Source organism: Cheilinus undulatus, linkage group 10 (genome assembly GCF_018320785.1).
Source record: "Cheilinus undulatus linkage group 10, ASM1832078v1, whole genome shotgun sequence".
Lineage (NCBI taxonomy): Eukaryota > Metazoa > Chordata > Actinopteri > Labriformes > Labridae > Cheilinus > Cheilinus undulatus.
The window spans coordinates 30,811,970-30,828,822 of NC_054874.1; the positions used below are offsets into that span (position 1 = coordinate 30,811,970).

The 16,853-nt window shown below is 37.7% G+C and overlaps 1 protein-coding gene and 1 long non-coding RNA gene across 5 annotated transcripts in view; one reads left to right on the forward strand and one right to left on the reverse strand.

Moving 5' to 3' along the window:
* Window positions 1-6,754, reverse strand: part of LOC121516339 — a 29,689-nt gene extending 22,935 nt beyond the window's left edge. The window contains exons 1-3 of one of the 2 annotated variants that reach the window (XR_005992464.1): window positions 4,652-6,754; window positions 3,631-3,696; window positions 3,027-3,095 (exon numbers count right to left, since the gene is read on the reverse strand). This is a non-coding gene — a long non-coding RNA (uncharacterized LOC121516339). Of the gene's footprint in view, window positions 1-3,026; window positions 3,096-3,630 lie in introns of both variants that reach the window. The other variant, XR_005992463.1, reaches the window with a different exon arrangement.
* klhl4 (kelch-like family member 4) overlaps window positions 50-16,853 on the forward strand; it is a 50,592-nt gene continuing 33,788 nt past the window's right edge. The window contains exons 1-2 of one of the 3 annotated variants that reach the window (XM_041797574.1): window positions 50-2,713; window positions 9,193-9,683. In XM_041797574.1, the coding sequence (XP_041653508.1) occupies window positions 9,223-9,683 (461 nt within the window). In that variant the 5' untranslated portion in view covers window positions 50-2,713; window positions 9,193-9,222. Of the gene's footprint in view, window positions 2,714-6,922; window positions 7,195-9,192; window positions 9,684-16,853 lie in introns of those variants that run through there. The other 2 variants (XM_041797573.1, XM_041797575.1) reach the window with 2 other exon arrangements.

The following is a 16,853-nucleotide window of genomic DNA, read 5'->3' on the forward strand; positions in this document are numbered from 1 at the left end:
ACCAAAATGGAATACAGGGACAGAAAAACCAAAAAGGTTTAATTCTAAAAAAATTGGGGCACTCTTTGAAATGTAAATACAAACAAAATGCAATGATTTGCAAATCTCATAAACCCATGGTTTCTTCACAATAGAAATTAAACATTATATCATATCTAAATAGGTCCTTCAATCAAAGAATTATGTGGATATGCCAGTTCCAAAGGTAGAAGGAGTACCCAAACTTGACATTAATGGACCAGAGGCTGATACTGGGAGGATTTCAATTGCCTAAAATCAAAATGCCATCGTTTGGCTTCAAAGGTCCAAAAGTGGAGGGCTCAGACACTGATGTTAAACCACTTGATGTTAACATCAAAGGCCCAGAGGTGGACATTAAGGGTCCATGTGAGAAAATCAATCAAAATGCCATCCATTTCTGGACCAAACATCTTTCAAAACAAGCTTATGTTTTTCATAAAATGGTAAAATGTCTGTTTCAACATTTGATATGCAGTTTTGGTCCTAATGTGAATAAAGTACTGGTTTATATGATTTGCAAACCACTGCATTCTGTTTATATTTATCCTTTACACAGTGCTCCAACTATTTTGAAGTTGGGGTTGTAGTTACACAAAACTTGCAAGTAGCAGGGGACTATTTTACACAACATATCCAGAGATATAAACAAATAAATGACATTGATACATCATAATCATACTGAGTAACATATAAGGTTCAATGTTTCTGCAAACAAAAATGGACAATATCATGTAGTGTTTTGGAGTGGGAGTGTTATGTTCACAGAAGTTGCTCCTTTTATTCTCAGATATTAAAAAAAACACCAGCTAGTAGTGTTTGTTTGTTATGTTTTTGTTAAAAGTGAATTCTTCATCAAAAAAAAATGCAGACTTATAAATACTGAAATTATTAAAATAGAAATAGCACAGCACATGCTGCACCTTTGACCAATCTAAATGGTACATTTCTAGTCTTCCAACTTCTCATAGCGCTTCTATACCACAGGTCACACCCTTTTACTCCCTATTCACACACTGATGGCAGAGGTTGCTATAGAGAACTCGTCGTTGGTATTAGCTAATCTGGTTAAAATGCATTCATACCCATTTACATGCTACCAACAGGAGCAAATTGGGGTTAAGTTTTCCAAGGACACATCGCCATGTGACTGCAGGAGCTGGGGATCAAACCCATGACCTTCCAATTGTGAGATGACTGACTCTACCGGTTGATCTAGTCACCCTCTACATACCAATGCAATTCTCAAATCACAGATTGGAAATAAAAACAGCCTATAATTAAACATTGCTTGAAAGATCTGGATAACACTGCATGTAACATAGGGTGACTGTGGCTCAGGAGGTAGAGCTAGTCGCCTCGCAATTGAAAGGTTTCAGTCACATGTCGATATGCCCTTAGGCAAGACACTTAACCCCAATTTACTCACACTGCTTTGTCCATGGCTTGTAAATGTGTAGGGATGCATTTGAGTGAAAATTAGCTAACACTGATGGACAATTCTCCATAGAATTCTGTGCCATCTGTTTGTGAATGTGGAGTGAATGGAGTAAAGGGTGTGAATGGGTAGGTATGACCTGTGGTGTAAAAGTGCTTCAAGTAGTCAGATGACTACATAAGAAATACAATCTATTCACAGTAACAAAGTCATCATACAACTTCAAAGGAAAACTAGCATTTTTTGGCAACAAGGCTTCATGAGTGTAATTCACAGAACCATTGATAACCTCACAGAAATGAAGTACAAAGCCTGCCCTGTTTTTTTTTTTTTTTTTGTCTTATATATGGATATTTTGGGTTAGCAGAGGAACAAATTCTTGTAGACAAACTCCAAAAAAAAAAACCCAAACAAAAAAAAAACAAAAAAACAAAAAAAAAAAAACAAAAGAAACCAAAAACCTTTTCATACAAATGTCAACTTTTGATATTTTGGTTGCTAAAATTTGTCGTAAATATGGTGATTGATAGAAATAGGTAGGTGACTGGTAAATAATAAAAGCTCTTGAATACGCCTAACCCTTGAAACCATACTTTCATGTCTTCTAAACTGTACATTGATGGAGGTAGGTCTAAAAGAACATATTAAAAGTGCCACCTAGTGGCTAAATGAGATAAAATCACAACTATTATGAAGGTAACTATTTTTTTTAAATGCTTTAAACTTTACTTTTGTTCAAAATAAAATGTTTTGGACTAACTGATCTTCACAAATATGTATCATTTCATGCATTTCTAAAGCTTTTAGTTTATTATTCATCAGTCTTGACAAAGGTCATGAAGTGTTTGGAAATAATCTTGTTTCAGTTATCTATAAGTAATGTAGCTGTTGGAGGTTTTGATCACATTAAAACATATTTTACACAAGTATAAAGCTTTGTAAAAAGCAGTGTTTTGCCTCAATCACAGGATATGATCCCAGTGTTCCTGGTTGCTTGAACACAATTGTTGTTGTAGTGCAAAGGAAGGAGCATATCGGGAATTTCCTTTCAAAGAGGAAAGTGCCCCTTTCCTTTTTAGAGGGGCAGACATTTTTTGTGAAGTAGGACACAGGAGGAGAAAAAGTTGGATCTGTCTTGCACAGTTTTGATGAGTTAGTTACTGGATTACTTGCAGGTCATCTTCACTGCTCATCTGTTTTAGAGGATAATCACAGCGGTTGAAATACTGAGGAGAACCGCAACAAATCAGTGCTCAGGTAAGAAAGAATATCAGTAACTGCAGAGTTACTGTATTTCTCATCAGATTTTCAAAGAACTTGTTTAAAGTTTCGAACATTTTTTATAGTACAATATTTTTTATTTAACTAGTTACAATACGCACATTAGACCCTTAAAAAAAAAAAAAAAAGAAAGTGTCATTATTTTTTATGATGCACGCTGGTAAAGCTATGTCTTTGGTATTGTTCAGGTATGCCTACAACACTGTATTCTATTGTTTCAAGATGTAACCTTGTGTGCCAGTACAGCCATAAATTCAACAATAAATGTAATTTTCTCATAAATTTTCACCTGGTTCTTGCCACATTAAGAGGCTGCATCTCCACTTGCCGTCCGTTCATGGACACCAGGGTAGAGAATCTGTGGAAATGAGTAATACATTTTTACATTAGAACAAAAAGCTTTATTAGTGTTTTGTATTAGTGTGTGAACGATGCGCAGTGCAGGTTACTGTTAGCGCATGTAGTTGGATTTGTTATTATATTTTAGCGCAGAGCCATGTCTTCTTTTTAATCTCTTGAAGAAGGTCAATTATATCTGAAAAAACACAGCATTTAAACTAACAACGAACACCAATCCTTTGGCATTTAGTGATGTTTGAAATTGTGGATGGGGCTGATGGGTGTTCTCACTCAAGTTGTATGCATTAATCAGTCATATTAAAGAGTATGGTCTTGTAAAAACTTTGCAGTACTAGTTAGATACATTTACTTGCATTTCATTAACTGTATCCTTGAAAGATAGAATGAGATATTTTTAAGAAAAAATTAAAAACAAAGTTTTCAGTTTTATATTTAAATATCTCCCTGATCTGCACACTGAAAAATACCCATATAGGCATTCACTGTAGGTATGTTCAGTTGGGAGGCAGATGACAGATGATAATGCGGTTTACCTCACTGCTCTGACATCTGACATCTCATATGTCACGGCAAGTGCAGCCAGATGGTGTCCTTGACTCCTACAAAAATAAAAGAGGTCACCCAGTGTGATGGCTTGTTACTATACATCAGATCATATCTCACTTTAATAGGTCTATTTTTATAGTGTAGCTAGACTTTCTAGACATGTCCTGAAAATAACTCGAGTATTCTACATAAGAAATACATCAAATTCACTTGATTTGGATAAAATTGCATGTCTTTGGACAAAAAAAAAATCATACGGTAGATACAAGAGAGAGTCTGTGAGTATATGCAGTTGCAATATTCAGGTCTCTCTTATTACTTAAGGTATACAGCTACATCCTTTGAATGTACTCATTGGTTTATTTACTGGTGTTACAAGATTAGGAGTAGTAAATATAGCATAACTGAAAAGCCAGGGACTGCATTAAAATTGCTTTGTCATAAAATTTACTACAACATTGTGAATTAAAAAAGGATGTAAACTATACAACAGTTATTTACATAAGTCGTGTCTGTAGTTAAGGGTGTCCTATTTGGTTGTAGAGGTCAGTCACACCGCATTTTATTATGGCACTTAATGAGACTGGTTATTGCATCACATAGAGCACCATAATAAAATATTGTGTATATACTCAAACATGCGAGCATCAATACAGCCAAAGGTGTTGCATTGAATTAATGGACATCATTAATTTAGCAGTGGCAATAAAGATAATCACTATTCCTGTCATGAAACAGTGAATGTCAAAAGGTGAAGGTCTTGGGCACATGAAACCAACTAAGTAGCAAAATTATGCTATCCCTACAAAGGACCAGTACTGCTCTTTTGCCTCCAAAATACACTAAAAAGGATCTTGTTCATAATCTAGTGTTTTGACTCTTTACTGAATAAAAAATCTTCATTTTATTACCTCGCTGTGTCATTAGCATAGCTAAACATCTGACACAGACAAAGGACAATGCAAACATTTGTGCTACAAAAAAAGAGGATTTCAGTGACACACTGACCTGAACATCATCGTATATTTCTTGATCTTACAGTGGAAGAATCATTGTCACTGTAGTATTTATAATCTTTGTTTCCACTGTGATGTTGCTTGGGATGAAGAACACAAATACAAAGGACAAACAATACCAGCAATGAATTAGTAATTTCTGTTGGACTCAGCTGGAATCTCTCAAAATGCTACAGCCAATGATCACATATGAATTGAAAGAAAAGCATTTCTGTTTTATCAGAAAATCAAGGACATGCAGTATTTGAAAGTCATTTAAATATCTTTCACATCTGATAAATGCTTTTAGACAACACTGACGGTTATAGTTTGAGGAGTGAAATATCAGCTGTCTGTTGCATCTCCTCCCCTAACCCTGCAGTAGGAGGTAGTGGAGGCGGATGAGAGATTGCACAATATTGATATCCAACAGTTTGAGTGCACAGTTCTCCTCTCACCTTTCTGAAAGAATTTGATATTTGGAACAGGACCAAAAAAATCTGTTTCACAGGGATATAAATTAAGCTCACAGTATCTCCGTGCGATCTGCGATAAAAATCACATGAAAAAAAACTGCGTTAAGAGGAGGGTCATGAGCAGAATATAAATATTTGAAATAGTTATTCCAAACAAGCAGGCAGGCATAGAGCAGTCTGGCAGCCTACCAGTGGTGTTAGTGTGTCTTGCTGTTAAAATAAATCCAGAACCTAGGTGTTAACACTGAACAGGAGACTTCACCTTGTCTGCTTTAGGAAAAAATCCACTTTCAGTGTACAGGGTTTCCCCAAGAACAGCTGTTATGCCTGACAGTGTCTCTTAACAGGCAGACAGCCCCATATAGTCGTACTTTACTTCCTTCAAAGCTGGTCAGACATTTAAATCAAGACTTAATGACGCTGTCAGTGGGATTTTCTTTTCCATGATTATCACTATTTCATAATTTTTCTTATGTGTATGTCTTATTATCAACTACAGTGGCTAATGGCTATATATAATAAAAGTTTAAATACATCTAGAACAGTGGTTCCTTTTTGCCTTTGAGCCCCACACTTGTATCTAAGAAAACCTGAGCCCCCCTAGGACCAACCCGAAGGAAATAGTGATACTTTGTGGCCAAATTAACATAAATGTTAATCTTTTTCTGCGTAAATCCAAACACAGTAGCCCTAAACATACACTATTTTACCCAAAAACCACTGTGTGAATTATTTTAAGTGTTATGCTATGATTTCTGTTATGTGAAGATCCTTGATCACGTTTAAGCCTTTGCACTGCATAAAACTCTGGACAAACTGAATTAATCAAAGAGTTAGAAGAACTTCATATTAAAAATACATATTGAAATGTTGTGCTACCACTATCTTGACAAACCATGAGATCAAATGCATCGCTAAAATGTCTTGTGATGCACCAATTAATGGCTGAATTTAACCATCCTCTACTGTATCTACACAAGCGACATTTTTTGGGTATGCTGGGAATAAAAGTACGACAGCAAAAACAAGAAGGAAAGAAAAACACTCTAGTTGGAAAAGTGGTAAGAGAGTGTAGGACATATAGTAGCATGGAAAAGGTAGCCTAATACTTAAAATTAATTTGAATGAAAAGCAAGTTGAAAAATGATGGACTCCAATTAAATAAATTAGAGGACATCGGCTAAACTGTGCAAATATGAAATTAAAATTTTAGATGAACCATCTGTTGAATATTGTAACACTGGAATGTAAAACTGCAAAACAAAATCTGACTGGATGAATGGTCTATCTCCATTAATGCATTATATTTCACTGGAGTGAATAGATAGCTACATGTGGACTCATGTAGAGTAAAAAAGGGTAAATATGTGACTAATCTTTAAAAGGGCAGGCTTCTCAACATTTAGTTCAGTAGGCTATGCCATTTATCTACATCATGATTTATATTATAAGGCTTTTTTATTTTTTGAATGGGTAAAGGCAGACAAAAGCCAAAAAAAAAAACAAAAAGTTAGATATTTTGAAAGATCAAGAAATGCATCTGTGCACCAAAAACATTAACTGAAACAATAAAGTATAAAAACTACGGAGCCCGTGAGGTGACATGAACCTGTTTTTTTTTTATACCCACGTGGGATTTTTTTTATACCCACTCGCGCATGCGTTTTATTCATATCTCGCACATGCGATTCCTCAGTGTCTGCACGCGAATAAAACGCGCGAGATCCTGAGAAATCGCACTTACTGGACAAGAATAAAACGCTTGCGCGAGATAATAAAACGCACGTACAAGATACTAAATCGCACGTACCATACTATATCGCACGTGCGTTTAAAAAAAAAAAAACGACAAAGTTCATGTCACCTGCCGGGCTCCAAAAAAAAACGGATAGGGATGGGACATCTGTTTACACTCTGCTTGTTAATATTTGATACAGTCAGCTGTTCTAACGACAATCCCTGGCTTTTCTGAGGATGACTTTCGCTGTCCAGCCACACTTCACTTCCTCGGTTCGTGGACTTCAGAGAAAGAGCCAGTAAAACATTATATAGAGCTAGGACTGCTCTCTTTACCATACAGGTATGTTTGGAAGTTTGAGTGGTGGTTAAGAGGCTTCAACCTTGTCTTATTTTGCCGCCGACTATTCGGCTAGCCGCTTACTCTTGCTAGCGTTAGCAGTAAATGCTGATAGCCTGTTGAACGTCAGTCTCTTACCTGCTGTAGTATTTTGCTTTTCCAGCTGATACCTGCTGCTTTGTGAGGTCCCCAACTGCTTTAGTGCATTTTCAACTTCACTTTTTAAATAGATAATTCATGTCTATAATCTCAAACACATATACCTCAGTCCTGCCACAGCCAGGGCGTTTGGACCAACTACTGTTGTCAATGTTTTTTTTAATCTTTTTTTTACATAATCACTGACCCATGGAGCGGCTCATTGGTTGTTTTGTTCAGCTGGTTGGCCCAGTCACGTTTCCCGTAACCCACTGGTTGTTAATAGGACTACCAGGTATGCATTTGGCTGAAAGTCACCACCCACCAGTTGACAGGGTCGCTTGTTAAACTAAAACACCAGTTAGGCTGCTAGGCAATGCACCTGCGGAAACTCTGGGAGGCCATATTTTCAGTCAAACCACCAAGTTTTAACTTCACACTCATGTAGAATGCAAGGATTTTTAATTTAAATGTATTCTAGTTATTGATGTTTTAGTACATATTGCACAAGTGCAGTAATACACTCTGAACATCGCCACCATCTCTCTGCAATTTAATGTTAATAAGGTATGATCAGCTCCTCTTGGATGAAGCATTGGTGCTGCATGGAAGCTTGCATGACCTGACCATTAAGAGTCACTTCCTAAGGCATAACACTATGTAACCATTTTTATATGCAGGTGATGCTCACAGAATTGATCAAATGCCCCAATATACCTTGTCGGCTCCTCCACTGTCCCTTTGCCTTTGAAGTTTTGAGTGAAGTTGTGGTATCTCAATTATATGCAGTGATGCAGGATTAAGCTTATGCAGAAGCAGGATCTATTTCTGAAATTCAAAAGCGCGTTTTCTGAAGCCCTGACTGGAGGAAGAGGCAGCTAACTGACCTTGAGGGTTCATCAGTATGTAGTTTTTCACTTGTAATCGCAGGGGGCTTTCAAGATGGTGACTGATGGAGAATATTTTTTCTGCATGGCTACATACGCTGAGACATTCCCCCTGTGGGATTCTCTTTGATGAAAGAATAGGAGACTGCATGGATGTGTGTAGTCATTTTACACTTATTTTAGGAATGTGTGGTTAGTATCTATCTGTGTTTATGATGTGCCCTTGCTTTTCTGTTGATGGATTAGCATGTGTGTGTATCCACATACATGAATGTATTAGAAGCTCCTCCTAATAGCTTTGATATCACATTGTACTTAGTAGTCTCTCCCCTTCCCTCCTTCAGCAGGCAGTGATTTACTTTGTTAAGGTGTGACCTCATCCTCCTGGCTCCCTGATACCCCACCTCCCCCTCTGAGCAAGAGCAGGCAACCCTGTTATCACACACATACACAAACATGCTCACACAGGGACACACAGAACAGCAGCAAGGGATACTGTGGTAGAGCTTGGGAGATTTTCTCATTTTTATATCCAGAGTATATATGTCTATCTCTCAGAGTGTGTGTATGTGTGCACAGACGAGCAGAGAGGAAGAGAGAGAGGGAGAAAGCGAAACAGGGGAGGCAAAGGGGAGGGAGTGAGGATCATGCATGTGCATTAACTCAGCTCCAGCGGCACAGCAGCAGCAGCAGCAAACAGAAACAGCAGCAGCACAGGAGGGAAAGAGAGAGAGAGAGAAAGACAGAAAGGGAGAGTTGGAGGGAGGGTGGTAGTCTCAGGCATAGGAACAAAAGCTGCAGAGGACTGCTTTCCATCTTCACTAAAAGAACAACGGAGGAGTAATAGCTGGAGGAGGGGGTAGTCATGATAGTAGTGAGACAATAACAGTGGAGAAGAGGCACATTGCAGTCAGTGAGGACTGAAACCGGGGCTCTTTTCTTCTCTGCTCTCCATGTTTTTGGGGGCTCCATATAGCATTGCCTTCGTCTCCAAACCCAGAAGAGGATGTCTGTGTCAGGGAAGAAGGAATTTGACGTGAAGCAGATCCTCAGGCTCCGCTGGCGCTGGTTCAGCCATTCGTCCCAAGGTTCGTCCGGTGGTGGAGGTGGCGGTGGCGGCGGGGTAGGAGGCTACATCCAGCAGGATGGCCTGGACCACAGAGGAACACCTGTCCAGGGCCGACTCAAGAGTCACTCGCGAGAAAGAGGAGTCGGAGGACTACGGAAGACCAGCAGTCCGGTCCACAGCATCTTAGCACCCACGCCAGGGCCCACACCTGTCTATGTTAGAACAGGTCATCAATCATGGCATCATCAGCAGAACACCATCCAGGGTCTCCAGGTCAACGAGGACTCCTCAAAGAGCAGCTCATCACCCAGCACCACGAGGAAAGAGGACACCAACACAGGCCAGGAAGATGTGAAGTGCAGCACAGAAGAACCAGCAGAGGTGGAGGCCAGAGAGAGGTACGAATCTTATTAGACACTGAGGAGACACAGATTTATTACGTGGCTTTACATCAGTCATTGTGGCGTTCAGCTCTCTTATCTGAAACCAGATTATGGGATGCTGTTTTTGGTTCAACCACATTTCATAGTGAAAGTATTGCCTCTAAATAAAGTCTGCATCTAATTGAGAAAGTCTGAAGCCTTAAGCAGCACCCCAGGATTAAAAAGTCTGAATGTTTTGTTTCGAAGAGATGAGCCCTAAAGAATGAATGCTGCTTACTTAGCTTTCTTACCCACTTAGCATAGAGCAGGTAAACTTAATCTGTTTTCACATTTCTCAGACTGAACTCCTACAGAATAAAGAGAATGCATGCCACTTTTTAACGTCCCCTAATATCTGCACATCCATCCTGCATGTAGAGTCTTTAATTAAGCTGAGACGCAATTATCTGCACAGCTATCATTTTCTAATTTAGTCAGACTCGGCAGCTGCCACCACAGCTCACCTGGGGACAATTCGCTGTCACTGTCCACAGCATGTTGGGCAGCATAAACCAATAAAGCATCTCTTTAATTATTAAGGAGTCCCAAAGCTTGGGCTTCTTCCTTTCTCTTGTCTGTGCTGTGGTGCATGTTACATTCATTGCATCCTGATTCCTCAGGCAAAAGTTGTTAGTTTTGATTTTAAGTCTTTAAAATTTCACTAAAAATGTTGATACATCATTCAAAAGTACCAGACCTATAAAAATATAAAGCAGGGCAGTCTCATTACGTAACTAGACTGACAATACAGCCACTTTATAAGCCAAAAGCTATTACAGCTGGTGGACTGTGCAGGTTTTATATAATTATTCAAACAAAATTTTTCCTCTAGAACTGAAACCAGCCTCCTAGGGTCATAGATGTCTTCCTCTCAATCCATAAATCCCACCATCTCCTTCTCTAGGTTGTGTTTTTCTTCCCCCGTCTTCCGTGTGATCCTACGTCTGCTTCCAGGAAGTAAACAGAATAGAGATGTGTGTGTACACATGTGGGTGTGCGTGTGCGAGTGTGTGCTGTCTGGCAGAACACTAAAAGCGCCTCACTTCAGCAATGAAAAGACTGCTTCTCCTTTTATCTTACCAGTGACATTCGGAGGTGAACGGACCTTAATCTTTTCTGATTCCTGTGCACACCTTTTGTTCCATGCACCTGCTGAAGAGAACAATGTGTGTATGTCAACCCCCCCCCTTTTTTTTTTTTTTTTTTTTTTTTTACAGAGCTCAACATGGCGAAACAGATTATTTTATATGCAAACTCTACATTTAGTCTTCAGCCTAAAAAAAGCGTGCATATGTGGATTAAATGAATGCTATGGGCAGTGGATGGTCGAATTCCCTGAGCAGAACATGAATTATTCTGAGTAAAGATACAGTTTTGGAATCTGCTCGACGTTCTGCTCTCCGTGTTGGCATAATTGGCAGATGTTCATGTTTTGGGGCTCCCTGTGTGTGAAAAGCGCATGCATAAAAGATGTGCCTCACAGTGAAAATGTGTAACTCTCAGGCTCTCTGGGGGGACCTTGAGTTCACACTGGCCATGTAAAATACAGCACAGCCGTCATATTTTGACAATGATACTGAAATATTAAAACAGTTCTGCTCTGTTGGATCAAAATATATCCTTAACTTGACCATTCATAGCAGGGAATGGCAGTATATTGAGTTTTGATGATACAGTGCATTTAGAAAGTATTCAGACCCCCTTCAGTTTTTCTCAATTTTGTTATGTTGTCGACTGATGCTACAGTTGAAAAAAAAAGAATCAATTTTATTATCATTAATCTACACTTATTACCCCATAATGGAAAAGTAAAGACAGAAATTTAGAAATGTTCATGAAAAACTGAATTATCACACTAAGGTAAGTATTCGGACCCTTTGCAAAAACATTTGATATTTAGCTCACCTATATCTCTGAATAGTTCCTGAGATGTTTCTATACGTTGATTGGAGTCCACCTGTGGTATATTAATGTCCTGGTTGTGCCAACTTCATTTGAGAACTGCAGGGGCTACTGTGCTCTTGGGAACTTTCAGTGCAGCAGGATTTTTTTCTGTGGCCTTCCCCAGATATGTGCCTTGCAACAATCTTGTCCCACAGGCAATTCCTTTGACCTCATGGCTTGTTTTTTGCTCTAATATGCAATGTCTGTTGTTGAGCCTTCTATAGAGAGGCGTTTGCCTTTCCAAATCATGTCTAATCAATTCAATTTATCACAGGTGGACTCCAATCAAGATGTAGAAACATCTCAGCAAAGATCAAGAGAAATAGGCAGAACCTGAGCAAGATTTCAAGTGTTTTGCAAAAGGGTCTGGATACCTATGCCAAAGTGACATTTCAGCTTTTTATTTTAAATAATAAACCAAAAAAATTAGATAAATAAAATTCTGTTTTCACTTTGTCATGATAGGGCACTAAGTGTAGATGAAGAAGAAAAAAAAGATTTTCTTTGTATTTTTAGTGCTTAGTCTAAATGTGGAATTATCATTGTATTAATTTCATCTTTATGCGGCATTTGAATCCTTTTTGTAAGATACGATAAGATAATAAAGAGGGGGATTTCCACAACTGGATAGTTTAATTTTACTTAATTTCTCATGTAAATGTTGACATTGTGCAGCTGGCTTTTAATTGAAGTGCCTGTTTGACATTTAGCCCAACCTACATGTTATTTTTGTTGATAATACATTATATAGAAGTATATAAAGTGCATTGCTGTTCAGTTATTTACAGGGTCATGCTATTAGAAAACTGACATTGCAATGTGTTTTTCTCTCTGCAACATACACTGTGATTTTTTTTATTTAAAAAGGAGACTTTTTCAGTTAAATGCAGTCTAATTACATTTTCAATCCAACATATTTTTTCTACGTTGGTCTGTCAGTCATTTTCAGATTCCTTATCTAAACCCCCTCCTACTTTCATCATACACTGCTAAGCTCTGACATACACCTATGAGTAGAAACAACATGCTGAAGGAGACACATTTATTCACAAATTACGCAAATTAACCTATTGCTTTTTCTTGGGGTACTTTAATATAATCAACCATTTTTAATGTTGTTCAGTATTAAGTCTACATGATCAGCCCTGAGAGAATTACTTTTAATAAAATCAAAAGCTCACTGTATTGAATTCCTTATGACTCTTACACACTGTAGTCTATAACTTAAGCTGTAATACAAGCAATCAGTAGCCTGCCCAGGCCATTAATGGCCCATGTGTGGGGTCACAGCAATAACGAGCATCAGGATGAGGTCCTGATGATTGCACTGAGCATCTGCCTTGAATGTCATGCCTGTATATCTGTATTTGCTGCAGCATCACCTGTAGCATGTACTGTATGCTTTACGTGCAAAGGACACTCAACTCTGTGCACAGATTGAACACATATGTGTCAGATACAGGTATAACAGTATAAAGTGCTTTGATCACTTCGCATTGCACTTTCTCTGATGTGACTACTGTGCGTGCACACATCTCTTTTCATGACTGTAAACAATATATCATTCAGATATGATTTTTTCTTTTATAACCCCCAGCCCTTGTAGTGATATTTATGAATATGATAGAAACTGACTTGTCTTTTGAATGGGTCCTACCTGTTCTTTCAATAATTATCTGATCTTTTTTGTCATCAGTCTGTGACCTAACAAGCTAGAAAATATGTCTGACATGAGCATTCATCAGGAAAATACATGCACAATTTTAGATTTTAATCAAGGTTTTATTTAGTGGTAACACAGTGACTCAATAACTGTAAAGAACTACTTGCACAGAATAATATTTGGCCAAGCCCTGCATCTTCAGCTTTAAGAGGCTGCACAGCGAATTAGGCCAGTGACTGTAACACACTGCAGCTTGCATGCTCATAGACAGCTAAGCAGATGTGTGGATGTCACTGAGATATGCACATTCATTTACTCCACCAGCTGGGTGGCCCTATTACGTCCCACATCATAAATCCTTGACACATAATTTGTCACAATCCCTCAGGCTGACTGTAGAAATGAGTTCTGGCGGGCTGTGAAAAATACAAAAGTTTTAACCATTTCTCTCTAGTTTGAAAATATGTGTCAGTCATGTAGTCATACATGCCCCCTGGTTATTATTTTCATTCACACACTGTCTGTAGGAGAAGCGTCCTATCAGTTTCTGCTATTCTTTCAATAACTTTTGTTATTAATATTTAAGATTGTTTTATAAGGGGGAAAGAAAACTCAATAAAAATAAAACAGCTCATCCTATGCGACTGTACCTTAAAGGATAAAGTTATATCATAACTGTTCTTATTAGATTCACAAGAATTGATGTTTGATATGATAAGAAATTGCATTGCCATATCAGTTTAATGTTGGAGAAATGACTGTAGCACCTCCTACTTAAAGGTAATTCTAATATTTTATAGGCGTACAATTAAGCTAACTGGGTTAGCTTATTACCCCTCCATAAAAAAAATGAACAGACTGCTATAAACAGCATTGTTTTTTCTTGCAATACTCCTCATGGGTTTGTGTTTGCACTTTTTTTTTTTGTTTGTTTTACTGTATACATTACTTCTCCTGGTTTGAGATGGATTAATGGACTTGTACGTCACAACAGTGGTAGAAATTCTTCTTTGCTAAGACACATGCAAATAAATACAGCTTACATTAAAATCCATTTAAAACACAATCTACAGGCATAAAAAGGAGGATTTCATAAATAACAGCTGATAAAAAACTGGTATTGTTCAGGGTCTATTTCATATTGATCAGATTACTACCGAGGGAATAAAGGATTTTTTGCAGGTGTCTTTAATGGTAAAATTTTTCAGGTGGGATCTTATTGTGCAGGAAATGACAACTATTCAAACTTGCATAAAGACACAATGCATTTCAGACTAGAAGTTAGTCAAAGCAAATTTTAACTGAGGTAGAATGGTTGACTAACCCAGAATTTTTAATTGCAACTTTCATGCATCTTTGCAATCTCACCACCAATCTTTTTTTGTTTATTTGGGTGATAATATGCCACCTTGGGTGCAAAAATGATTGCTTCATGGCTTGTCAAGTGTTACCAGATCAGTGCTTAAATGAATTGAATTAGGTGTACTGGTAAAATTCAATAGAATTTGCAATATAATGGCTTCCATATCTGCAGAGAAAATTCTGAGTTGTCTCTTCAGTCATCATGGAGCAGTATGTGAGAGTTATCCTGCCTACTAAGTATAACTCAAAAATTATATGACTCCTTTTTGATTTGCTAGCAAATTTATGTGAGCTTTCTCTTAAATTTAGTTAGCCTTCTTCATCCGACTGATTGGTACAAAACTGCACGGTTGTTAAAAGAAGTGTAGCAGAGTATGTAAGACATAATACCTTGTTTTTTTCCACCCTTACTCCTGACACCCCTACATTTCTGTATGCTGTTTATTTGTTTGTCCTCACAGCTCTCATCCAAATAACCTCGCCCCATGGTTGGCAGAGAATAGATGACAGAAGTTAACCTAAATGGAATAGAAACCCTGACCTCTCCCACATAAACACTAACACAGGCTTGACTCAGCTGCCGTTTAGTTTGAATGATATCTCAATTCCCTCTCCACCGCCTTGGAGAAGAAATACCACCACCTCTCCCCCTGTCAACAGCAGTAATTCAAATGTTTGTCCGATGCCTCATACCACCACAAGGCTTATTGGGTCTCAGTCTGTGACACATCCAGCGGAGGCGTCCTTAAGATGCTGTAAATTGCAGCATACAGTGAATCTGTTATAATCTCCAAGTGAAATACTCTGGTTATAGGAGGCTTGGCTTGTGACTAGTTCTGGATCTTCTTTAAAGATACGTTGAAGAATTTTGTGTTAGATTTGGTTCCCGTTCTGGACAAAGCTACACCTTAATGATTTTTTCCTGTCCATGTGTGCATAGTGTAAACAAAAGCCCGCTCTGTTCAATGTCAAATTTTGCCACAGAAAATGTAAACCCCTAGTACTGTTTGCATGGGATTAGAATTACCTGTGAACCTCTGGGTATGTATGAATTATCTTATGACATCAGTGTTTTTTGATTGTTATATATATATATATATATGTGTGTGTGTATATATATATATATATATATATATATGTATATATATATATATATATATATATGTATATATATATATATGTGTATATATATATGTATGTATATATATATGTATACACACAGTGCTTAACAAATGTATAAGACCACTTGTCATGTTTGTCTCAGAGACCATCCAGCATCATGAAGTGCTTTAATGCGGACTCTTTCATTTTCAGTGAGCTCTCCAAGTTTTACCATTCTGAACAGAAATAAGGAATTTCACCATTTTGAACAGGAATGAGGATCTTCAAACTGAGTTCACCCTTTTATACCCAAATTTGAGCCGGCTCGCTGGGCTTCTCTGAGAAGTCAGAAATTAATCAAGCATAACATTAAAACACTAAAACTAATTTTTCTGTTCAGGAATGCAAGTCAATGACTATAATTTGACTTATTGATCAAGAAATAATAATGTGCTTTACTATTTTTTCAGTTTTTTTGTAAATCAGTAAATTTGAAAATTCATGGATAACAATAATAATTATATTTTTGCATTAAAAATATCATTTGGGTTAAAGAGCTTCTACATATTGGTGTATTAACCATTGCAGAAACATAAAAAATGATTTTGGTAATTAGAAATGCTGTTGATTTAGGGCAGCTGTGGCGTAAAACTTACTTTGGGTGGTGGTCTAATAAAATTTGTTAAGCACTGTGTGTGTGTATATATATATATATATATATATATATATCCTGCAAGAAAGGTCATGTAAGTCACCTGTGCATATCTGCAGATGATCAGACAGAGAAAGCAACAGAAAGTCAAGCATCTCTCCTGTCAGTGTACGAGAACGGGAGATGTTGAATTTGAACCTCTCCTGTTACTTTTAACAGTTTTTATGCAGTTGATGCTGTTAATGCTATTCTGTGCTCTATAAATTTGTGATTGTTAACGCATTCACAACAGCCCGCCTTGCACAAATCAGCTGTTGCAGCCTAACCACAGAATGTTGAGTGACACATTTCAAAATTGTGTACATTGTACTGTGCATGAATTGCACAACTAAATAAGATCAAGCACTTGCAAAGAGAAGCTGTA